Source organism: Rhamphochromis longiceps, linkage group LG6 (assembly GCF_057381845.1).
Source record: "Rhamphochromis longiceps isolate RC_006_pf linkage group LG6, R_longiceps_female_GT1.1, whole genome shotgun sequence".
NCBI classification, from domain to species: domain Eukaryota; kingdom Metazoa; phylum Chordata; class Actinopteri; order Cichliformes; family Cichlidae; genus Rhamphochromis; species Rhamphochromis longiceps.
In genome coordinates this window covers 38,249,248-38,273,685 of record NC_140562.1, presented here as the reverse complement: position 1 = coordinate 38,273,685, position 24,438 = coordinate 38,249,248, and the positions used below count along the sequence as shown (strand labels likewise).

At 38.6% G+C, this 24,438-nt stretch overlaps 2 protein-coding genes across 2 annotated transcripts; both read left to right on the top strand.

Moving 5' to 3' along the window:
- Window positions 1-7,822: 7,822 nt before the first annotated feature.
- On the top strand, window positions 7,823-15,948 carry notum2 (notum pectinacetylesterase 2). Its single transcript, XM_085408716.1, has 12 exons — window positions 7,823-8,116; window positions 8,208-8,535; window positions 8,650-8,702; window positions 9,269-9,364; window positions 9,480-9,540; window positions 11,241-11,353; window positions 11,480-11,582; window positions 11,951-12,139; window positions 12,238-12,338; window positions 13,251-13,398; window positions 13,970-14,017; window positions 14,463-15,948. Exons 2-12 carry the CDS (start codon window positions 8,210-8,212, stop codon window positions 14,764-14,766), a joined length of 1,542 nt encoding a protein of 513 aa, XP_085264842.1. The 5' UTR covers window positions 7,823-8,116; window positions 8,208-8,209; the 3' UTR covers window positions 14,767-15,948.
- Window positions 15,949-17,216: 1,268 nt separating this feature from the next.
- Window positions 17,217-23,849, top strand: rps15a (ribosomal protein S15a). The gene is made up of 5 exons (XM_085410613.1): window positions 17,217-17,331; window positions 18,123-18,260; window positions 18,501-18,580; window positions 18,909-18,994; window positions 23,716-23,849. The coding sequence occupies exons 2-5, from the start codon at window positions 18,128-18,130 to the stop codon at window positions 23,807-23,809; spliced, it is 393 nt and encodes a 130-aa protein (XP_085266739.1). The 5' UTR covers window positions 17,217-17,331; window positions 18,123-18,127; the 3' UTR covers window positions 23,810-23,849.
- The last annotated feature ends 589 nt before the right edge of the window (window positions 23,850-24,438 follow it).

Genomic DNA, 24,438 nt, shown 5'->3' with positions numbered 1-24,438 from the left:
AGCTAACTCGATGCTCCAGGAAAAGAAAGGAACTGGGTTACAGTGGATGAATGCTCGCTACAGCCACTTTATACATAGAGTTTATAATTACAGTTGGTAGTTCAACTGACCCATGAGTGTGGCTGCCATAATCCCCATCTCCCCATTATTTTTCCATTTTATTTGTACCTGCTTGCCTTTATTGACTGCATGTTATTTGATTTTCGTGACCAAGTACTAATTACTGTGAGCAAAGCCTGGAGTATTCTCACGATCTCAGGATAGGATGGAAACGCATGACATTCACTTTTATAATCACAGGAGGTCACCCACTATAGATCAGAAACATGAGACAATAGGCAGCTTTGCAAATCAAAGGTAGATCATCATACATTATCTTTGAGCCCGATTAATAGTGCTGACAATTTTATAGCAAGGTGTAACTGTTTAAATAAAGCAACATATGTAAAGCTCCTTTTGTAGTGTAGACTACATCTAAATTATCCACCGTATGTAAACACAAATGGTGTGCTCGATATATCTTATATCGTGCTCGATATATATATATATATATATATATATATATATATAAATAATGTCTGCACATTCTGGTCAATTCTTCAATCATTTAAAACCATCAGGAGATCATGTGCATTGTTTAGGTTCTTTTCTCAGTATCAAAAGGAATTTGCTGAAACACAGACTCAGAAATTGGCAACAAGAATTTGAAGAGAGCAATAAAACTTTACTAAACTGGGACTGTCTTGCTACCCATGAATAATTGCAGTTGTAAATCTTCAGCAGCACGAAAAATACAAATCCCTATAAGTCATAAGATCTTTCGGATACAGATTTTATTACTTCTTGGCTTTAATAGTTGGTGTTTGCCAGTAATAAGGCCTTTCTGGGGTTTATGGTAACTAATAGCAAAAAAGTACTTCTCTAGAACTGAGAGCACAAGGAATTAAGTAGATAGAATTTTGCTAGTAGTTTGATATGATTTAATGAATGTCTGGCAGCTTTCAACATGTGTTCTTTCTTTTTAATTCAAATACAATCACTTTTTTTTCAAGAGGTGGTATATATATATATATATATATATGAAAGACTCTGAAAACTCTGAAGTTGCAGGTTAGTGAGGTTACTATCCTGTTACTAGTTAAATGTGAGATGTTTCACCGTGTTTCATGTGTTTTTTGTTGCCTATAACTTTTTATTTAAATGTGTTGCTACATCAAATTCAAAATGCTGCATTAATATCTAAAAATAAAATCAAATTTTTTAGCATTTAATGTCGTGCCTTTGTACTATTTTTACAGAAATATAGGATTTAAATAATTTGCAAGTCATTGCATTCTGTTTATATATTTTAAATTTACATCCATCTGAAGTTTTGGGGGGTTTTATAAATCAAGAGGAGTCAGTGGAGCTTTTCATCTACATCTGGTTTTCCAGGTCAACGGCCATGCTCTATAAATAGCAAACAGTGAACATTTTACTGTTCTGGGGTATGTCTGCACATACAGTAAATACCTGTGGTGTGATATTACTATATGCTTTAGATCTCTGTTCTGCATTGAGGGACTAACTTATGTAAATTTTAGTTTGATCTGTAACACATTCATTTTCCCCCACCCTTTTATTGACATGTAAATGAGTGTAGTGTGCTCTGTGCATATGTGTATGTACAAATGCATCGAAATGCCTAAACATATTGGAAATCTTTTGGGTTACTGAGGGGTGTGTGGCGTGAAAGAGTGACCACGTGTTCACATCTTCACACTGTGAAGTGACAACACAAGATGCAAAGGACTGACATCACTGGAAGCTGGAATTTGTGATTTATGGCCTGCCGTGCAGTGCCAACCACCAACGGCTTTGGTGAGAGAAAAACACATCAAGGTCAGTCTTCTAGGAAGGTTAAACTGAGCAAAACCTAAAATTCTTTAATTCATATCGAAAAACTGTTATCCATATTCAACCACATACATTTCAGAATGATTTTCAGTATATAGAACTGCAACATCAAAGAACTTTTAGGTGAAGTTAAGTCTGGAGTATAGATCTATTTGTGTCTGTGAGTGCAACAAATCTTTCGTTCTGTCAAATCCACCGAATCAGACAGTAAGTATGAAAACTGGCTATCAAGCAACGTTTCATGTAAAATGTAAGTTCAGCAGAGACCCTTCAACAAAAATGAAATGGATTGTTTTGACATCCCTATAGCATTTCCAGTAATATTGCTAAGTGCATATGATTCATGAATTGGCAGAATATTTTGTACATATATGCATGACTGTAGAATCAGTATGAACATAATACTATGCTGTTTTTGTGATTTAACTGCTTCATCATGATCTTTGCAAATAAAACCAAAATCCTCAGCTGGAAAACTGATTTCTGGGGCACATACCTTTAAACCCTTTTTACATGTCTCCCTTTCTCTTTAGCATCCACAGAGAATCCTAAACTATAGTAGATGAATTCTTTTGGAATTTTAATTAGGGATGCACCGAATGATCCCTTTTCATTGTGGTATAAAATATATGATTTCTTTAATAAGAAATATATGATTTCTTTAATAAGAACTATTTTATTTAACTGAAATGTATTTGAATCAATGGAAAATGGACATCAAAATGGACATCTAGGTCCCATCTTCTTTTCAGATGGGACCTACACGTGGGGTAGTGTGATAGTTTGTTGATGAAGTTGTAGGACTTGTGTGAAGGACTTATTGTTGAGTGCGGAGTTGAGCATGGCGTGACCCCTCCACTGGTATCAATCAATATACTGACAGGCATGGTGGCTCATCCAGCATGACTCCAAGGCCACGCTGCTGCTCCACTATGTCATGAGCTCCAAAGATGCTTAAAGCTATTGACTCTAGCGCAGCTTGACACCCTCCCTGTCCCGCACCAACACAACCATCCTTCTATCAGAACCAGTGCCCCACTTAGGTAAGACACGAGCAAAGCCATTGAACTGCATAGTGTAAAGTCAGTAATTAAAGCTATAAATAATTGTATATAAATGTAAATGGGCGTAGCCACTGTGACTTCAGCCACTTATTTGTGAATGTCCATTTTCAATAATTGAAATTTGCATTAGGGCCTTTTCATCATGTCTTCCTTGTCACCAGAGGTGACCATATTTGGATGAGAGAGCAGTGCTAAGTGAACAGCTAATGCTAGCTATCTTATTTAGATAGGTGCATTCACAGCTGCTAATTAGTGCTAAAACCAAAGTATTTGCATTAAAAATCTGCCAAAAGTCACCAAACCAAACCTGTTTCAAATCAGCTGCGGTGGTAACAGACAACCAGGCTAATCAGATTTAACCTGCAAACACCTGTCACTCAGAGAGGCTACAACCCTGATAATGCACAATATTAGCCTTTATAGTTTTCAAGTCCAGGAGTTATAAAACCTGCTTTTATAAAAGGAGAACATGGCTTAAAAAGTCTGTAAATATGTCTATGTAACTATAGACTGTATCTATATGTCATGGATACTCACATTTCTATGATGCTTTATCAGCCTTACTGACCATTCAAAGGGCTGTAGATTACAAGTTATATATAAAGTGTACATTCATACAGCAATTTTGCAATCTATTGCCAAGAACAGACAATCACCAATTAACATGCATACATATATTTGCACTGAAAGGCTTAAAGAAAGGTCGAGGTAAGAGTTCAAACCCAGAACCTTCTTTCTGTCAGTCAACGTGCTAATCACTCCACCACCGGTAGATCCACTTTTGGCTCTCGCCGTCTTGGTATTAGTGAAGCTGAATGTGTTGAACAAAAGTGTGAATGCATAAGGTCTGGTTAATCGCTACCTTACAAAAGACACACCATAAAGCATGACCTTCTTTATTGTCCTTTCTGACTAACATCAGAAATCATAATTACAAAATGATCATTTTCTCACAGCCACAGTCTGAATTGAACCAGAAGGGTCTGCTTTTGCCGGCTATTAGAAAGAACAGGTTAAACTTTTGGGTTCACCTTTTAGATGTAGAGTCTACATTGGACTTTCCTATACAGTTTTTGAATTTTACGTGGGGGTGGTGGGGACGGGTTGCTCTTGCAGCTAACTTTAAGTGGTCATTCTAGGAACTGTTAACTGTATTCTTTTTGTAATGTCTATATTGACTTCATTTTTCAGCCCTGGAACTGCTGCTTGAGTATGAACTTACCAGCACATCGCTTTATTTTAGTATTTACTTTGTATATGATATTTAAAACATCTTCAGCAATTAATGCAAATCTAAAAGAATATTTAGAAAGTGTAAAAGTCCATAAAAATAATAATTGTACCTCCACTGATTTAAATTGTTCAGGGAAAAACAGAACGTGTGCAAGCTGTGCAACATCAGTATGAACTTCAGTAATACAAATCTGCAATATGCTTTCATGATGTGAAGCTTTTAGTGTTCTGATCTCCGTTTGCCCTTTGTACATCAAAATTTTCCTTGTGGAATTCAAGGAACTTACTTGGATGAAGTTGTGTCTGAAATCGGAATAAAGTGCACACAGAACATAGTTGGCTGTGAAGGGATCAGCAGAATGAGCTGCAGTGTGTCAAAGCAAACAAGACTTATTCATTAGTCATCTATCCTTTTCTGTATGTTACATTACACCCCCATCCCCCAGAATTCAACAACTTGTATTGCTGCTGCTTACCCTCCTCAATTTACTGTGATGCATAAGCAGCTTGCAGAAGGTTACCGTGCAAGGCCTCTTAACACCTGGTTTAAGGAATAGTTTTTCCCACCCCACCTGCTAGCCTCCTGCAGTGGCTCAGCGCTTTACACCGATCCCGCTAAGGCTCTTTCTGTCATCCTCACTGATTGAATGGAGAGCTCTGGCAGTAGTGCTCTGGCCAAGTCTCATATCTCTTGCCTGAGGCTCGTTTTCGTGTCGCTTGTAAAGATGCCACTCTTATCACCTATTAATCATGGCCCTCGATGTCCAGCTATGCCCTCCACTGCTGGTGACAACAAGTGATGCTCTTGCAGATTTTCAGATTACATGCAACGTGAAAAGGAGGCTTCAAGCTACGATTAGGTTTGGATCATAAACTTATTTAAAGTTTTGCTGGTGTATTGATGCAGCCCATGAGAGTTTTAATTATTCTAAAGAAAAAGGTTTACTGTAAAAGTTGGAGGGCTGGATTTTATACTTGTTACGCGTGGGTCGCAACCTTTCTGTGCTTTAGTGTAAGCAATGGAATTTAGATCACGACAGCCGTCCCTGGATCGTTGTTCTTTGAAGTTATCAGCCGTCAAATATTCTCGCTCATGGCTGAGCCCTCAGCTCTTGTGGTTGGTGATGACACACATGCACAGCAGACAAAGTGCCCGGACCACCCGAAGCCTGAGGTATCCTGACCTTGGAGGCTCGCTGTGAAACATAACAACACAAGGGGAAAAAGAATGCCTTCTATGCTGCACAAGGGGTCAAGTTGTTGTCCCGGTCAGGGTGAAGTTCAACATGTCACACAAGCCCCTTATGTGTTATCTACAATGTTTGTCTATCAAAGGAAAAATACACATATGATAGGCTCCAGAAGCATGTCTGGTCTCACTCATAGTGTGTGATTGTGGTGGTCTGGTAGTGTCTGCTGCAGAAGCTACAAAGGGACAAGACTGAAATGCTCTGGGAGTTGAATCAGTCAAGATCTAGAGCACAAATTCATTTTGATCCGCTGATCTGAGGCCTGTACTAAAAAACGTATCACTCTGTCCAATCCCATATGAAAGAATAACAAAATAGCAGCAATGCCATCTCTCTGTTCGTGACATTCTCGCGAAATGGTGATAGATTTACAGCAACTTCTTTCGTTTTTTAGCTATTTGAGGTATCTGTTAAACAGATTGTTGCATTGATTTCTGGGAAGACAGATGGTGGTGTGCATGCTTCAAGACAACTGAAGGAATGAAGAATTGTTCAGCTCGGTAGATCAAATTCGGTATAGGCCTTAGGCTACATTTTTATTGCGTGTAGGCACATACGATCTCAGACATATTTTTGAGTAGCTTTGTTTTGTTTCTGGCCATAGTTGAAAGTAGATAAAATAGAACGAGGTGCTTGAAAATGAGACAAAATACCATTTTTCATGCCAAAGCAATAAGACAAACCCAAGGAAAACTGTCTGCTTTGTTTGTAAGTCTTTAAATGGTTGGGTGATTATTGCAGACAACATATTATATCATTGTATCATATGTACATCCAGAATGCATTCAGACATGTGGCTGTATCCTGATAGAAATGTTTATATACAGGATGAACCTTTAAGATTTAAATCATTCCAAAAGCATCTAGTTGCTATTTTACATTGATTGTAAGTGTGCTGTTTTCTGTTTGTACAGTTTTCCAATAGAGATGTCAATTTGCCTTTGGCATAATGTATTTATTTTTCTCTTCTTTGCTTTATCATTCTGAAATGTGCACCCTGCAGTCTTTTCAGCCCAGACTACCCTATACAGCCCTGTGCTGCCTTGTGTAGCCACTGGCCTTCCAAGCGATCATTATTTGCTTTGATTGACACTCTGGGATGGTGTGCATTTCATTGATGAGAATTTTAGAGCTCTGGGGCTCGTGATCCTTAGTGATCGGTGGTACGTCACCCTGCAGCCATCCCAGGGGCGACAGCTACAGATCAGTTTCAAATACTCTGTCGCTTTCATCACCAAAGGCAAACTAACTTAACCTGACAAACAGAAGTCTGCAAAGCTGTGGGTAAAGTTACCATCAGTGCACAAAACCTTTAATTCTGCAGGATAGAAATCGCTGAACTTTTTTAGCTTGAGTGATTAGCCCAAGACAAGAACCAAAAGGAGGTTAGAGTATATAAAACTGCTTCAGCAGTCCTCCTTTAATTGTAATCAGCGTCTGTAGATCACAGAAATATGGTAGGATAGTTAAAATTAAGTCTTACAGTGGAGCTGTTAAGTGTTAGGTGGTATCATCTGCATAAAGTGCTTGAAAATTAAACTGAACTGAAAATTGTGCGAGGAATTTACAAATCTTCCTGCATTTGAGTTAATAAAAATAATATGCTTAAATAGTCAGATTGTCTAATGACATAATAAGCTCCAAAGAATTATCTTAATGGGGATTTTGATAAGTAGAAGGCCTTAATCCCCCCCCCCACCACCACCACCACCACCACCACCAATTTTTTTACAAAGAATAATTTGTGTGCTGCAAAGGCCTGACCTTTTATCTTAAGTTCTTTAATAACACTAATGATTTTATTAAATGAAGTAAAGGAACAGAAGCTATTATTCTTTAATTATAATATGTTTTTCTGTTAATGTGCCTTTGAAAAGGACTAAACCACGCTCCTATACTTTATATTAGTTATGTAATGACTTTACCCCAGTAAATAAATTGTTAGATATCTGTTATTCTTGTAAAACTGAGCGTACTTAAAAGAATGAGGCAATGCATAATGCGTATGGTGCTACAACCAAGAAGAGTCTCCTCCACCTGTGCTTTGAGACTGTTGACCATGCGGGAACCTTACGGTACGACTGATTCCCATGTCAGAAAATGTTTGAGGTGGGCGCTCGAATGACCTCTGGGTCACATTCCATGCAAAGCGACTGTGCGGTCATGCTGACCATGTAGATGTTTAAATAAGAAAAAAAAATGGCAATCAGCAGCGGATGGAGGGGGGAGAAGAAGGAGGTTAGGGGTAAAAAGAACTTGTGCATGAGGTACGGTCAGCTGGGAAAGTGCTTGAAGGTGGGTGTGTGCAAAGAATTGAAATATGTTGAAGAGATGCGTGTGTTATCTTTTCTCCTCACCACTAACCATCCAGTACCTCCCCTTGCGGTGTGTCGTCACCAGATGATCTCAGGGCCTGAGAGGAGCTGCAAGAGAAAATGGGAGGAAATCTGATCCATATGGTGGCACTATAAAGGTCGTCGCTGATTTGCAGCCTTCATCAAAACCTGGTCAAGACTTCATCACTTACTCATGACTAGGACCCTCCTCTCGCACCTTGTCACAGTGCACTGAATGTCTCACCAGTCTCTCTCTCCAGCAGAACCAGTTATCTGCCTGACCCTTGGGGTGAGGGGTTCATTGCAGCAATCTTCAAAACTGATTCTTCTTTGAAAGGTAAAGTATTTGCAAGTTGGAAAGTTTTTGAAGATTTCTCATGTTTTGCATGAATTAATCAGCATGTCCCTAATTTTTTATGTTGCCTCAGATATGAAGATACTGGGTCCATTTGTTTTCTTGCTCTTGCTTGGGGGACTGTGGTGTCAGAACAACCGTAATGCTAAAGCTACTGGAAAGTCCACAAAGAAGTCTAGTGGGATCCAACAAGGTGATGCTGGCCAGTCTGCCTCCGCAGCTGATGTTACTTCAGGAAGCACTGGAAGAACTGGAAGCACCTCCAGAAACACCGGAGGCTCAGCCGAATCAAGACAGGAAGGTGCTGCAGGGACTCGTGGAGCTGGACAACAGACAGATGATATGAGGCTGCACTACCTCACAAACACACAAGTTACATGTAATGATGGGACAGTAGCTGGGTGAGAAGTTCTGGTTGTTTTTGCTCTTTAATGTCTGTTTCCTGATTGAGTCAGTGATTTTACAAAGATGGTTTATCTTCTGTTTCTCCTCATGCTCATTCATTTGTTCTACAGGTTTTACCTAAAGGAATTCAGAGGAAGCCGCCGATGGTTGTTATTTCTGGAAGGTGAGTATTTAAAACCCCATATGGTTAATTTAGTCCCCTAAGGTCAGTTTGTTTTAGCGTGACACCCGCTCATTGGAATCTTAATGTGGATGTCATCTTGTCCTGTCAACTTTTTTGGTTGCTGCGTGTCACAGACTTGAATTGAGGTTAACACCGGGGGAGTGTCTTCCAAATTTACTTGTACTCTGATATTGAACACAAATCATTTTCTTGCATGTTACTGAGTGACAAATCAGCAAAAATGAGCAATCTGCATGCTGACAGTTTGTAAATTAAAGAGATCATTCTAGTCTTTTGCTCAACTGTGAATTATTATTGTTATTATTATCTTTTTTCAATTTTATTTATATAACACCAAATCACAACAACAATTGTCTCAAGCTGCTTTATATTGTAAGGTAAAGACCCCATAATAATACAGTTAATGCATACTATGGTCATGTTAGTGTAGCAGCCTGCAGGTGCAACCATTGCTTTCACCATTCCTCACAGGCCTGTGTGATGGGCTAACAAGGGTGTCCCTATCTTGGATGTGAATGTCTAATATTAGTGTCTATTATATTTAGGTGGCTGGTGCTGCTACAGCAGAGAGACCTGTGATTACAGGTACCAAAATATCCCCCGACTAATGAGCTCATCGGGGTGGCCTGAAACTAAAAGAGGTTAGTCAGCTGACAGTGTTTCAGAATGCCTTTCATAGACGTTTCCACAGAGTTGCTTTCTTTGACTAGTGAGGCAAGTGGACATCTGTTTAATGAGCGATTGTTGGATTTACAGGAAGTGGAATATTATCTTCTAAAGCTGAGGACAACCCACACTGGCATAACACAAATATTGTGTAAGTACCTGCATAGATGTGCTTTGTATTTTTGCGGTTAATGAAGGTGTATAAAGACAACTTTTTCTTTGTTCCCATAGTTGTTGTATTAATTAATTTGTGTACATAATGGGAGACACTGCAGGGGAGTAGGATTAAACATTCAACTTACAAATATGAAGATTGTTATTTTTTTGTATTATAAATTTTCTGAACTTTGATGTTTGAATATGTAAATGAAGTGTTATCTTACTAAATAGACACTTCATAAACACATGTTTGTACATCAGAATGAAATGTTTTTACATCAAGATCTTCTGTCACTTTATATATATTGAAACCCTCTTGACAGAAAAATAATTTTTAGGGAAGAATATTCAGTAAATCAAGATATAATTGGTAACATTTATAAAGAATGTCTTTGTAAAAACCTTCGAAAATTAAAAAAATTGGACTAAAACTAAGGTTTTCTGCGTGTAAGTGCTACTGAGTATGTGTATTTTCTATGGATTCTTTACTCATTCTTTAAAGGAGAAAAGTTGTTTTTATTGGATGTCATAAAACTTCTCCAGTTCATCGTGTGTCCTTGGGCAAGACACTTCACCCGTTGCCTACTGGTGGTGGTCAGAGGGCCCGGTGGCATCAGTGTTCGGCAGCCTCGCCTCTGTCAGTGCGCCCCAGGGCAGCTGTGGCTACAATGTAGCTTGCCATCACCAGTGTGTGAATGTGTGTGTGAATGGGTGGATGACTGGTTGTGTAAAGCGGTTTGGGGTCCTTAGGGACTAGTAAAGTGCTATACAAATACAGGCCATTTACCATTACTTACATTGAGAAAAAATATGCTGAATAAATATTCACAAATATCTGTAAACATCCAGGCCAAAACTGAAAACTGAAAACAGCTATATTAAATTAAATTAACTTAAATTAACACATAAATGTGCATTTTTTTCTGTGCACTAATCTGAGAAATGCTATAAAAAAAACTTGTTTTTAGCTGTAAGGTCGCTTCCTGAAGCTGTTTTAGGTGATTTTTTTGTGTGTGAAACGTTGGATAAAGTGTCTAATGTTACAGTTCCTAAAATGATTGTATCGAAAAACAACAACAACAAAAAGGTTGCATAATCAGGGATTCAGCAAACATATCTTCTTAATGCAGCTGGTAATATGCTTGACTTAAAAAGAATTGAAAACACAATTCCTTGTGCGTGCAACACTTTCAGTGACCCTTTTTATGTCAGACAAGATTACTTAATTATGCAGCACAACAACAAAACTGTATCACCGATTAATGACGAATAAATAATTTATTTTGTTTTCTTTTCCCTTTCTTTCTTTCTTTTGAAGATTGTTTTTTATGTTGAAATGTCGAGGATGACTTTAGTGATCGCACAGCCTGAGGAAAGAAACGTCTGAAAAGTCTGGTGGCACAGCAGGATATATACTGCGTGGTGAACTGGCATATGCGTGTAGTGTTTTGGGTGATATTTTTAACTTTCCGCTTTCATCCATGCAAGCAATTTTAATCTTTAATGATAAAGTTTCGTTTCTGAAATTCAGCAACATGCAGGCTGTGTGATCAAAATAGAGATTTGCCACTTTCTGATATATGACAGAAGTTGTCAGCTCCAGCCTGAGGTGATTTTTATGGGGGAGGGAAGAAACCAACTTCAGGGCCTCCAGCTTTAGTCTAACAAATGTGATTGTCTTCTTTATGGCAGATTCATCCCTTACTGTTCCAGTGATGTGTGGAGCGGCACTGGGCCTGCACCAACACCCCCTTCCAGGCCAAGACAAGGCAGGGACAAAGTCAGAGATAGGAATACAAATGCAAGTAAGTTTCCTCAAATCTTTTACAATAAGGTAACCGTAGCTCCTTTGGATACAAGAAAACATGTATTCTCTAAATGTTCAGTTAATTAGAGAATACAAATCTTGTCATACTTGTCTTCACTATCAGCTGAATATAACTTCATGGGATCCCTAATCATCCGTGAGGTCATCAAAGATCTCATCCCTAAAGGAATCAAGCAGGCCAAGGTTGTCATGCTGTCTGGTAGCAGGTGAGTTTGTTTTATTGTGCTCTGATGGACAAGAGTCTCTGTACCATCTGGACCGTCTCCATATCTACCATTAAAGTCCTATTTTGGGTGCATCCTCTTGTTAACAATGAAGATGTTTACAGTCAACTGTGATCAGTGACATAATGATTATTAAAGGACCTTGCCCTGTAATGGTGAACATTCCTCCCAGGTTAGCAGCATGGTTCTTGAGACGTCCCCGGGCCCTAAAACAGGATCAACTGAATGTGAAACCTGCTAAATGTTTACTTCCCCGCTATGAGCTGGCATGCACTGTCAGTTTGATATCCTAAACAAAAATGTCACCCTCAAAGCCAAACTATTTATTCATTTTCTTGGCTCCCCTGCAGCGCTGGTGGAACAGGTGTTTTGCTCAACATTGAGAGGGTGGCCAGTCAGCTCCAGCAGCTTGGTGCAGAAGCTCAGGTCCGAGGCCTCGTGGACTCAGGCTGGTTTCTGGAGAGCAAGCAGCAAAGATCACCAAACTGCCCTGAGACAGTTTCCTGCTCACCTGAGGATGCTATCAAGATTGGACTCAGGTGAAGACAATATTTAGATCTCTTCCTATGCCCGATGTAGGATTTGGAAATCATATTATTCGTGAATTTTATTGATTAACTGTGCATTATTATCTCAGGCTGTGGAATGGGGTTGTTCCTGACAGATGTCGGCAGCTCTTTAAAAGAGGGGAGGAGTGGAAGTGCTTCTTCGGTCATAGACTATACTCTACTTTGACGTGTGAGTGTTGACTGGTGTCTTTGTTTATGATGATGTTTTAAATTTAAATGCACACCATATGACATGACTTGAGCAGTTCAGAAATAATGAGCACTGACATATTAGAACTGTGAATTTCCTTCACTCAATCAGTGAACAGACTGATTCCCACGCTGATGACATGATAAGCCAATGTAAGTTCATCTGGACTGCATCATTTTTTTAGAGGCCTTCTGAATATTATAGCCCTCGATGCAAACTTTTAAGATCTTTATTGTCACATATATGGAATTTTAAAGTTGCTAAATCAGCAAAGCATATAAAAGCACGTTTAGTCAAAATCTCCAAATCAGGGTCTGAAATTAAAGAAAAGAGATTTTCTATGTAAATCTTGAAACTCTAACTGCTACGCTGGTGCGTAAACTTTTAGATCATGACATTCTGAGTTGTATTCACTGTAATCATTGAAAAGGGGGCCAGTGTGGCTAGTAACAGTATGTTTAACTGGTGGATTTTTTCATTTTGGCTGTTAAATATAAAAACTTTTTAGAGACTGGTCTAAATAACAAATTTAATCACCAACTGAGGCCAGCGCAAAAACCTGCAGATCTTATGAAATTGTACACACAGAAAAAAAAAAAAAAGATCACGAACATGGCGGTGAACATAAATCCAAAAGACCCTACGTAGCTCTTCAGGTAGTTCCTGACTTTGTTTGACCCCTACTCATCCAGGGGAGTGTATATATCTGTGTGTGTGTGTGTGTGTGTGTGTGTGTGTGTGTGTGTGTGTGTGTGTGTGTGTGTGTGTGTGTGTGTGTGTGTGTGTGTGTGTGTGTGTGTGTGTGGATACAGCTTAATAACTGGCAGGAAGTGACTAATAGACTTGATGGAATTTACTGATTTGATCAACTAAATGTTATTTTCCCTACAGCCCCTGTGTTTATTGTACAGTGGCTGTTTGATGAGGAACAGCTGAGGGTGGAAAACATCTATATAGGGGGACAGAGCATGTCTGAGGAGCAGTGGCAGTACATACAGAACCTGGGCTTGGAGCTCAAAAACTCCCTGAGAGATGTTACGTAAGTTCCGTAGAACTTATCATATATTGGCGTCTAAACATTACTAACATTAACAGAACATAAAAACTGTATGTTTAGCACTCATTGATTTCCAGCCATTTCCTGAAATTGAAATTAAGCCCTTTCGACAACACGGAACTGCTTTTTAGTGTTTTCTTTTAATATTCTTGACCATTGATAGTGGCAAATACAATCATTCGTTTTAATAGATCAGGAAATCAATTCAATCTACAATTTATAATTATAAAAAAATATTTTAAAATAGAATTGGTGACTTTAACAAAACGTAATAGAGCTTGCAGAGCAGTGGTGGTGAGCTACTATCCACTTTCCATTTGTACATTTACATATCAAAGCCTGTAACTGTTGAGTGAACTGCCAGCCATTTAAAACAGCAGACAATCAAATTCTATGTTAACATCCAACAGTTCCTTGACGTTCTCTGTGCCATCTATGCATTCCTGTCAAAAGTCGTCATCACGCAGTGACTAGATTCAAATCTTACTATAGCTAGTTGAAAAATAAATCAAGATGGATTTTAACAAATGCTCTCTCTTTGCGTGTCTTTTAGGGCTGTATTTGCTCCGTCCTGTCTCTCCCACACACTAATTACCAAAAGGTAAGAATGGATATTCAAGTTCACCTGGCACCCTTGTTTTTTCTCCCCAGCAGTCATATCTACCCAGTGAGCTCATGCTGCTGTTTTTGTTTTGCTTGTTCATCAAACCACATTGTCACCAAATGCCACTTCACACTTTCTCTAGCCTCCCAGTACCACTTTAACATAGAGATTATTTAGTTGTTCACATGGACATTGATGGGTCATTGCAGTCTTGTATAAGTATACTTAGTTATGCTGAAGTGGGTGCAATCAAAGTCAGGAGCTGAAAGTTCAAGGTCTTTTGTAGCTTTGTATGCTGCAACACTTGCAGTTGCAAACCTTAAAGTAAAACAGTTTCCTGCCATTTGCCCTTTTCTGGTCCTTAATTACTAACTCTGACAACCTTCCCATTTTTCTTTCTTTATTTCTAATTCATAACTTCTCCTTCTTGTTGTTCCTAAAGTAACTGGACAAGTTTTCAAGTTAGAGGCACGTCTCTGCCACGTGCCCTTCAATGCTGGGACAGGAGTCTGGAAGCAATACGTAACAACAGGACCCCGGCTAAAGGATGTCCTTTTCACCTCGTGGATTCCTGTCAGTGGCCACAGTGTAACCCCACCTGCCCAACTTTGGTGGATAAGACCACCCAGCAGGAGCTTACCTTGCTCCAGATGCTGGTAGCCATGGGTCTGGACCTCCAGAGGCTGGGCCTGGATCCCCAGGGAGATGCAGATTCTCTTGTCAGCATGGTCAGGAATGGTGGCTAAGTGTGAAAATTTAGGGTACACGAAAGGTTAGCCAGAGGCTTAATAGATGAAAACAAATGTGTTGAAAATTTAACGTAACCATAGAAATGCTGTAGAAATCTGGTTACTATGTCTTGTGCTACTCAGCATTCCATTATGCTCCACATGACTGTTCACTTTGAGACTTGGCTGGAGGGTATGTCACTGCATCTGGGTTTGAATGGTTTAGTGGGCCCTCTACTGGACACCAGTGGAAAGAGGTGTTGCAGCTGTACTGATCAACAAGCTTAGTGTTTAGCAGATGGCTGTGCATAACCTCCTACAACACACTTTCAGCCTGATCACTCCACAGGAACATGTAACATCAGAGCATGGTAGTAGAGTTGTAATGAATAGAAAGTACCTGAAAGCTGACGGAGACACAAACATTTTGCTCAAACAAGATAGAAATGCTTTTGTGTTCATGCAGCTTTTAGCAGTTAAACTTTATACTCTTTATCTACAGTCTGTTTTAGTTATTCACTGATTTCCACCATGCATTATTGAAAAATACAGAATCTGTCAAATTTCTAGTAATCAGATTACTACATAATAATACACAAATGAGCTAAATGTTCAACTTTTTTGGAGAAAACATATCAAAAAGTTTCACTTACTTTTACTCAGTAATTTTTGGTGCACTTAGTTCCAAAGACACTACCGATTTTGGTGACTTAGTTTGAGTGTGTAGATTCTGATGCTATGCTGACATACATATATTTATATATATACATATATTACATAGTATCTATACATACTTTCTATGCATGCAAAATAGAAATGTGATTAGTTATTGTAATATTTCTGTGTAGGGCAGACAAAGGTGATCAGTGACCTACCACAATAATTTGTGAGTTTATTCAAGGAAAAAAACACAGTTTTGACATGTGAACTTATTAATGTAAAAAAACAAAAAACAAAAAACGCTGCAGTTACTCACTGCACAGTTGTGACAATCTATGTCTAGTGACATACACAGACATAATGCAACTAGTATTTCATAGGGCTTAATATTGCAGTCCTTCATTGTTGTTAAAGCATGATTTTTCATAATGTTGTGCTGTTTTTGCATTTACAGATAATGCTGTATCTGTATGTTTTAATTTCCTTTAGGTACTGCAATAAGGGTGTTGCACGTGTCAAAATGTGGAATAAAAAATATGATGTGGATCTGAGAGTTTGCACTTTGCAATCTGTTTTATTATACTCTTCACAGAGTCTGAGTCAGAATACACATTGAGAAGATTCAATAATTGTTGAAAGTATATTTTACAGTTTCCTTCTATGAGGAGCACCAAGTCCATAGAGACTGTTAGCAAATGTGAGAACAGCAGAAACAATATGAAATAATGACATAAATGATGGTGTTTAATTCAGTTCAGTTCAATTCAATTCAGTTGAGTTTTATTTGTATAGCTTTAAATTGTAAGGATTTATTGTAAGGTAAAAAACCTACAATAATACAGAGAAACCACCAATAATCAGATGACCCTCTGTGAGCAAGTGCTTTGACAAAAGTGGGAAGAAAAAACTCCCTTTTAACATGAATATATGCCCCTTTTTTCTTTACTCACCACCAAGGTAGCACACTGGCTGTACTGTCCTTCAAATTCCAGGCTAAGATAATCTCTGAGTCCTCATTTATGAGAATATTTAAAAAACAAAAATCAGAGTCTTATTTGCCTAATGACCAAAAAAGTGTTCCTTGAAATTGGAAATTTTATTTGCAACGGCGTCAACAAATCTTACTAAGTAAACACAAGAACAGGAAATGGCGTTGTTTTTAGTTAGTGTGAATATTCACAAATTTGTCAACATACAACCATGACCAGACATATTCACTGAGACATGACATTGAGAGTTAATTGCCTTTCCAAGTCTTCAATTTACAATATCTATTCTGAACTTCAATATTTTCCCTGGGCAAAACAAACAAACAAACAAAATATAATTTTGGCTTCTCTCGTATTTCCTGAGGGGTGGCCAGATCAGATGGATCTGCATGTTTTATTATATGCTGGATGCCCTTAGCCAGGTTTAGGACTGGAAATAATAATAATATTGTGTACATACTCATGTATATTTTCATATTCATATATTTTCACTTTTAAAAGCACTCATAGTTAATCTCCTGGATATTAATGCAGTACACTCATCGTCCCTTGGGGACACTGCTTTAAATTTCACATTTATACAAAGCGCTTAGGGACACTTGACAGTAAAGTTATTTATTTTTCTGAATTTCATCTTCGTTTGAGGTCGAAGAAAGTGGCCCACTTAAGCCCACAACTATAAAAAAATAAGACGATTTTTCTAAACCTGCCAAACAAAATAAAATATTAGTTACTTATAAATGTCAGACTTCTTATAAAACGCTGGCAGTTTTCAGGGACAAAATAAACATGAATTTTTCGGTACGTGGGCATTGTTGGGGGAGTTTGGGCTTTGGCGCTGTGGGCCATCTCGGCTTGAAAAAGTCTCGACCTTTTTTCCCATAATGCACTGCAAGATTTTCGTACTTCCTCTTTCCGCCATATTGCAGAACCGGTAAGATGTGTTTTTACATCGTCACCTTCAATCTTTTAAGTATCTAAAGCATCATATTGTAAAATAATCCATAAGTGAGTCCATTTCGAAGTCAAAGTTGGTAGTAATGATTTGGGCTGATTATGGTTTCCATTAGTGAAGCGGATTCATAATTTTTGTCCTGTGTTAGCGGGACTGCCTGGCCCCGGGAATTGGTGCGTTCAGGGCGGCTTGATGGCTTGATAGCTGTTAGCTTTGCTCCCAGTTATGCGAGTTTCAAATGTCCAACGAATAAGACATTTTAGCTGTCCGTACAGGTCTGTATGTGGTACATATTGTCGATAATATTTTGACCGTTGTAACTGCAGAACTAAGGGCACTACTTACTGTGGCGTTTGCATTTGGATAAGCTAAGTAGCTAATCTGAGTGCTCATGAATGACCATGCTTCAGTGGAAGGCTCCGTTTTTCCTCTCTTAGTGTAACTGAAGCCACAGCATTACTTGTCAAGAGTAAAGTGTGAGCAGTATTTAACCTGCCATCTCTGGAAAATATTAGCCGCCAGGCTCATAATTGTAGACGGAAGGAAAAGGGTCGGCATGATTCGTGTTAGCAAGGTTTTGCTAACTAGGCTTTCTTTTACTTAAGTCCTCCTTTGTAGTGTAGTGAGCATTTTTGTCAAATTCACTGAGTTTTTTTTTTTTTTGTAACGTTTCACCATCAGTGTTCTAGTGTAGTCTGTAGAACTAATTTCCTTCTTGTCCAGGCCTTTGGATCTAATGCTAAAAGTCTTTTTTGTGTGTGTGTCCACAGGCATCATGGTGCGCATGAACGTTCTCGCAGATGCTCTCAAAAGCATCAACAATGCTGAGAAGCGTGGGAAACGTCAGGTCCTCATCAGGCCCTGCTCCAAGGTTATTGTGCGCTTCCTAACCGTCATGATGAAGCACGGTGAGTGTCATTATGTTAAAGGTGTATGCGTTCCAAGTTGATACTTTATGCACCACATGCAGTTGTAAAGCATCTTGAAGGGCTGACTCCTTTGTTTGTGTGTACAGTTGGTAAAATTATAACTTCAGTTTAATTTGAGACCTCTAGAAGCACCCTGATGTGTTTAACTTAATGTGTATAATAATTATGCGCATTAATAACGTGTTTAACTTAATGGTCTTTGTCATTTGTGCCTTGCAGGTTATATTGGTGAGTTTGAGATCATTGATGACCACAGAGCCGGAAAAATTGTTGTCAATCTCACAGGCAGGCTGAACAAGGTAAATATAACCAACCTGCACTGTTATTCATGTCACTTCTTTGATAGTTTTAAACACATGCTTTGTTTCTTTTGCTATGAACGACTGAAGGAAATATAATTTTATGTTAGTGCCATTTAAGTTAACTTGGGTCTTAAAGGGCTTCTAGTGATAATGGCGACAGAGAAGCTGTTTCTATACAGTCTTTACAGTTATGTACCAATAAGTCAGTGGCCATTGTTTTCATTTCGATATGTTAAACTTGGTTTAACTCTTATCATTGTCTAGCCTTGCTTGTAGCTTTAATGCTTTGTGAATGGAGTCTAAACCACTCTTTCTCTCTTGTCAGTGTGGCGTGATTAGTCCACGTTTTGATCTCCAACTCAAGGACCTGGAGAAGTGGCAGAACAACCTGCTGCCCTCAAGACAGTTTGGGTGAGAACTATTTGTCATCACACTTTGAATGCAAAAACCAATAGAAATGAGCAACCAGGCATTTCTAAGTGTATTTTGGCCCCTAAATGTCTCTATATGATGAGTGAGGCTCTGGTTTGAAAGGTGTGCCATTTGCTCCTCTGATGCCTTCTCTTTGTTGGCCCTGCCTGACAAAATGGTGTAGTTGGTTAGTGTTTCAGGTGGTTAACTGTGTCAATCCATATGTCTCGATTTGTTATGAGTAACTGTAGCATAAGTATCGCCGTTTGTCGCTTTTAAATGTTTTGGGCACAATGCAACTGGACAAAGATTTATTTTGTATAAGGCAGCCACAAGTGGATGTTTTTATTTATTTTAAATTGCACTCTTAATAGTTTTTCAGACAGATGTGTGACTAGTACAGAACTATACTAGGCCCATCGATCAGATGGCTACCACACTGTTTCTGTAGTCCTGCACACATTACATTGTTAATGTGTTTCCCTGTTGGTTGGATGATCTGTCTGAAAGATCATTTTACGATCTGTTACAGTTGTGATCTAGAGGGCAGAGAGGACATTGCTGCTGTCTCAGCCTGTAGCTGAGTTTAAAGATATGCAGCTGATTGAAGTGTCTTCATAAAAAAAACAGCTTTAAGAAGCATTAAAAACCTGTTTAATGCTTCTTGAGCAGGTGGTGTGATAAAGTACTCTAATTGTCTTTTTACTCAAAGGTTTTGATGTAGTTTGTGCTTACAGTAGGGCTGTAATTTAATTTTATTTACAATTTTATCTCCAGGTACTATGAAAACAGGATGAAATGACTACTTTATTTTTTACATTCATTATTGCTTCCCTTACCCATGTTTTATAAATCACTTGTGTACATTTATTTTACTCTGTCACTCACAGTTTAGTCTCACTCTAATTAAGATGACTAAAAGATTTAGTTGTGAAGATCTAGCTGGATGAAGTAAAACAAGGTTCCTGGGGGTGAGCGTGTCAAAGGATCCTTAAGTTTCCTTTGATTCCAAATTGCTCAGGGTCACTGACTTTGTCGGTGTTGCTTTCAGTAGCGAATGACAGTTGGCCTTCAGCTTTAGCTGATAGTTGAGCTGTTCTCCCCCATGGTGGTTCTCTGAGGTATCCAAATGTACTTTTGGCTGTGTCGTCTCCTTTGTCTGCGCCCTCACCCTCCGCCCTGTATTGGTAGCAGGCCAGAAATCTGTTGTCCTTGCGACACCAGCTTTATCATTAAAAACATCTCTAAGGCCTAACTCACGACTACATAACAGCATTACCAGCAACTTTTAAATTAGAATTTTTTTTCACTGTACAGATCAAAGAAATGGCTTCAGAAAGCAGAGCAATAAAGACTTTTTAGTTATAGTTTTTTTTTTTTTTTTTTTTTTTAAAAACATTACCCACCTTGACTCCACTGTGGCATTACTGTGTCTGACAGAGAGGGAGGCTGCAGCTGTTATCATATGTGTGGCTGGAAAATAGGGCTGAACGATTATGGAAAATAATCTAATTGCGATTTTTTTGCCCCAATATTGCGATGCGATATGCGATTATTTTTTAAGGTCTTTGTCTTCTGTATTATTAAACAAAGACAAGCAATACATCATATAGTATGGCCAATACTATATTACATTAATTTTAAACTGTTCTTTCCTGGAAGACAGACCTCTGTTATGATGACATGAGGTGATGCATGAATTGATGACTGACATTTTTATTTAACTTCTTCAATCACAACAGTATATTTGAACATACACAATAGTTTATTTTTAGCTTACAAACATCTGAGCATAAAGTGCTGACAAGGAACCCTGGTGTAAACATTAAAATGAAAGTCAGTACAATGTGCAGATTGCAGAAATATACATAAAAAAAATCAGTGGCTTTACCACACTCAGTTTTTCGACAAACTACTAGACAGTCATTCAATTAAAAAATAATATTAAATAAATAAAACTAATAAATAAAAAATACACACATCTTACTGATCTCTGCAGTCAGTAACATTACACATAAAGTGCAAACATAATAGCAATTGTATAAACACACACACAAACACGCCTTTAAAATTTAAAGGCGTGAAATTGGACGGTCTAGTTCTGATTAGCGTCACCGCTGTCTCGGTGGAGTTTATTAAACTCGGCCGTCTGCTTCTTGCTATCTATAATATAACCAGACACTGGTGTAAATTCTCGACTGTCTCATATTTCTGTTTAATAAGTTTTCTGTTTGACGTTTAGTCAGCTGTGTGAAAACCAAGGAGGAACCTACCCGGGGGATTAATAAAGTTTTATTTTATCTAATCTAATAACTTTAATCTCAGCCAAACCGATTTACTCACGAACAAACAAAACACTGAAAAAAGCCCAACAATAACATTTTTAGGTTGTCTAAGTGACTTATATATTACGTTTAACCCGAGCAGCGAAACTCCGCGGTGATCTGAAAATGATGTGCCGGGAGTTGTGCCGTTCTCGGCCGCATCAGTAACACTCGAGCTCCCGGCTAGCTGTCGAGCTGGTGGGTAGCAGACGCCTCTGAAAACGTCGAAGCACTTTTGCAAATATGGGATATCTTGATAAACCGAGCAGATATTTGATGTTTACACAACTACTTTCTTGCCTGAAAATATGTTAAAAGTTTATTTTGTGACCCTGAAAGATTAGTATGAGTAATTTTAAAACTTAGTAGCGGCCGCCATTGCTGGAAACTGGAGTTTGGCTGGGCCGCGCTATGAATTCTGGGATATGGTAGTAATTTGGACAGCCTTCGGCGCGTCGCTGTGACGTAATCGGTCTACAAATGCGGCCTCAGGAGGATGCAGCCCATGAATTTGGACATGTCCAGAGTATAATCGCAGCCTTTGCGGTTAGAAAATTGCACTTGATCATGTCGCGATATTATCGCAAATGCGATATATCGTTCAGCCCTACTGGAAAAGAACTTTGGCTGAATTTTTATAACAATTTTGGTTCCCACACATGCCCCTTAATACGTTTTGCAGATAACACTCCCCCAATTTGAGTGACATCTCATCACTGTTGAGGCCTAAAATCTGTTCAGCCAACTTGGTGTCACCCCTGTGACACTCCCCCTCCTCCTCTTTCCTTTTTTTCTTTTAATCAAGCAACTGAGAATGAGTTGGCTTTTTTGGTGTCTGTCCACTGATGAGGCAGCAGCTCCTCTAAAGACTGCATTTAAAGAATTAAATGTCCTAAACTAATAATTACAGCTTTTTTCTTTTTCTTTTTTTTTAATGGTAATATGATGCAGTGTCCCAAAAGGTTGAATCTGTTCATCTGGATGTAGCGTTTTCAGTGGGAGAATCAACCTTTTGGGATTTACTTACCGGGATGATTGAGCATACATTGAGACATGATGCAGTGTGTTACCTTATCCTGAGGTTAAGGCTACATTTAGCGTTTTGCTTTGACAAATTCCATCAGCATCAGACTCGAGAGCACAGACTTCACTAAAGCAGCCAAGCATACTTAACTGCTTCAGACATGTATGTTGACCATGTACATGTATGATGTTGTGACATCTTTTGCAGACAGTATATTGCTTTTAGCGACAATGTCAATAAATGTGGCAAATAAACTTGTGATTATTATGCTCTGTCAAGCATGACAGGAGAGCACACATCGTAAAAGCACATCAGTATTAGAATGTGGGTGTTTTACACCTTTGTTATTGGACAGTAAGGAATTAAACAGCAGCTATGTTTGAACAAATTAACACTGCACCGATTGTCTACATACTTACCAATGTAACTCCGCTCCTTTGTAAGGGTTTGAGTGGTTGGTGTTGGAAATAAAGGGCATGGTGCGTGCCCTGGATGGTGTACAGTTTGTACTGTTGTTGGCTCTCTTGGGTGCATTTGGACTTAATTAGGAAAGAACGAAGTATTTTCTTTCTACACCATAAAATCTCAACAACGGATTAATTTTAGCAGACTTTAGTACTAAACTCCAGCAACGCAAACACACTGTAGCACTTCACAAACTTCAACCAGCTCTGAGGTGAACGAAAGTCTGTTTAACTTTTAAAGACCTGTGCTCGTAGAGCTTTTGGGACAACTATGGGTAATAACTGTGAGGCAAAATATTTTTATACTTTGCTGGAAATGCAACATTAACAGCAGCACTTCAGAGTCCCATATTTTACTGCAAAGTATACGCAGACTCAAACTTGTTTTTACAAAGAAATATTTGGTAAATTTTGATTAGAATATTTTCGTATGTGGACACTGAATTTGAGCCTAAGCTTTTAATTTGGGAGATAAAGGTCTTTGTTTTTGGAGATCCTTTTGTTTTTGAATGGAAATGCCAAAAATGAGCGTGAATAGGATCGAGATTGTTGTGACAGTTGTAGTTAAGCTTTGATGTGTTAAATGCAGTTGCTTTTGGAGCATGAAATCCATAGTAACCTGCAGACATATTGGGCCCAGTTTGCATCAGCCACTGACTCTCTATTAAAGTATGGGTTAATATTTCAATGGGATTTTTTAATAGCTTTATTTGAATATTTTGCAGCTTCTGTTTAGGTAAAGCGCAGAAGGGTAAAATATAATGTAATTTTGGGAGTTCTATATAGAAGTTGGTACTTTTTCTTGTTAAACACTCCCATAGCTGGCAGCAGTTTCACTTAATGTTTTGGAAGATGCAGTCATAAATGTGCTGCACATTTTAATGCTCTGTTTGACTCTTGTTTCCATAGATACATTGTGCTGACCACCTCAGCTGGCATCATGGATCATGAAGAGGCCAGACGAAAACACACAGGAGGCAAAATCCTTGGATTCTTTTTCTAAAATGTAAAGAACTGCAAATAAAAAAAACAACCAGAGGAAAGCTGGCAGGCTACTGTGATTTCTTACGTACAGTGAAGTGTTTGAGCCAGGACTTGAAGTGTGTGCTGTTGGCGGTTGATGGTTTGATTTCTTTGATAACTTGACGTGTCACTGTGGCACTACAATTAATGTTACTTAATCATAATTGTACAAAAGTAGGCTCAATGAGCAAAACAAGAACATGAATCGTGTTCAAAGGTTTGAACTACCACACAAACCACATCAACTCCAGAAATTGGAGATGTATAGTAAAGTGGCTTCAGATAACAGCTAAGCCTGAAAGTCCACAAAGAAACCCAGTAACTGCTACAAATGCAGTGCAGACAAGACAAAGTAATTTTTCAACCAGTTTGTTCCTCGGTCAAAGCTCCAATTGGTTTGAGAATTGAGAAAGTGATGATCTATTGATCAGTCTGCCCGCAGGCATCACCTGAAAGCATGTGGCTGCCTATTGAGACAACTAGAAACCATTTACACAAAGTACGAGTGGTTGGATTTTGTTGTGACCTGGGAACAGACCCTAGAGGACTTCATCCATAAAGCTATACGCTGACAGTGGGTAGATATTGAGTCTGGGCTCAGGAAAAACC

What these genes read in the sequence shown, in the direction of transcription:
- notum2 (XM_085408716.1), top strand. Translation starts at nt 8,210, where the DNA reads ATGAAGATACTGGGTCCATTTGTTTTCTTGCTCTTGCTTGGGGGACTG. An exon ending in AATGATGGGACAGTAGCTGG is followed by an intron (nt 8,536 to 8,649) that starts GTGAGAAGTTCT and finishes TTTGTTCTACAG; the next exon opens with GTTTTACCTAAAGGAATTCA. An exon ending in ATGGTTGTTATTTCTGGAAG is followed by an intron (nt 8,703 to 9,268) that starts GTGAGTATTTAA and finishes TATTATATTTAG; the next exon opens with GTGGCTGGTGCTGCTACAGC.
- rps15a (XM_085410613.1), top strand. Translation starts at nt 18,128, where the DNA reads ATGGTGCGCATGAACGTTCTCGCAGATGCTCTCAAAAGCATCAACAAT. An exon ending in AACCGTCATGATGAAGCACG is followed by an intron (nt 18,261 to 18,500) that starts GTGAGTGTCATT and finishes TGTGCCTTGCAG; the next exon opens with GTTATATTGGTGAGTTTGAG. An exon ending in CTGCCCTCAAGACAGTTTGG is followed by an intron (nt 18,995 to 23,715) that starts GTGAGAACTATT and finishes TTGTTTCCATAG; the next exon opens with ATACATTGTGCTGACCACCT.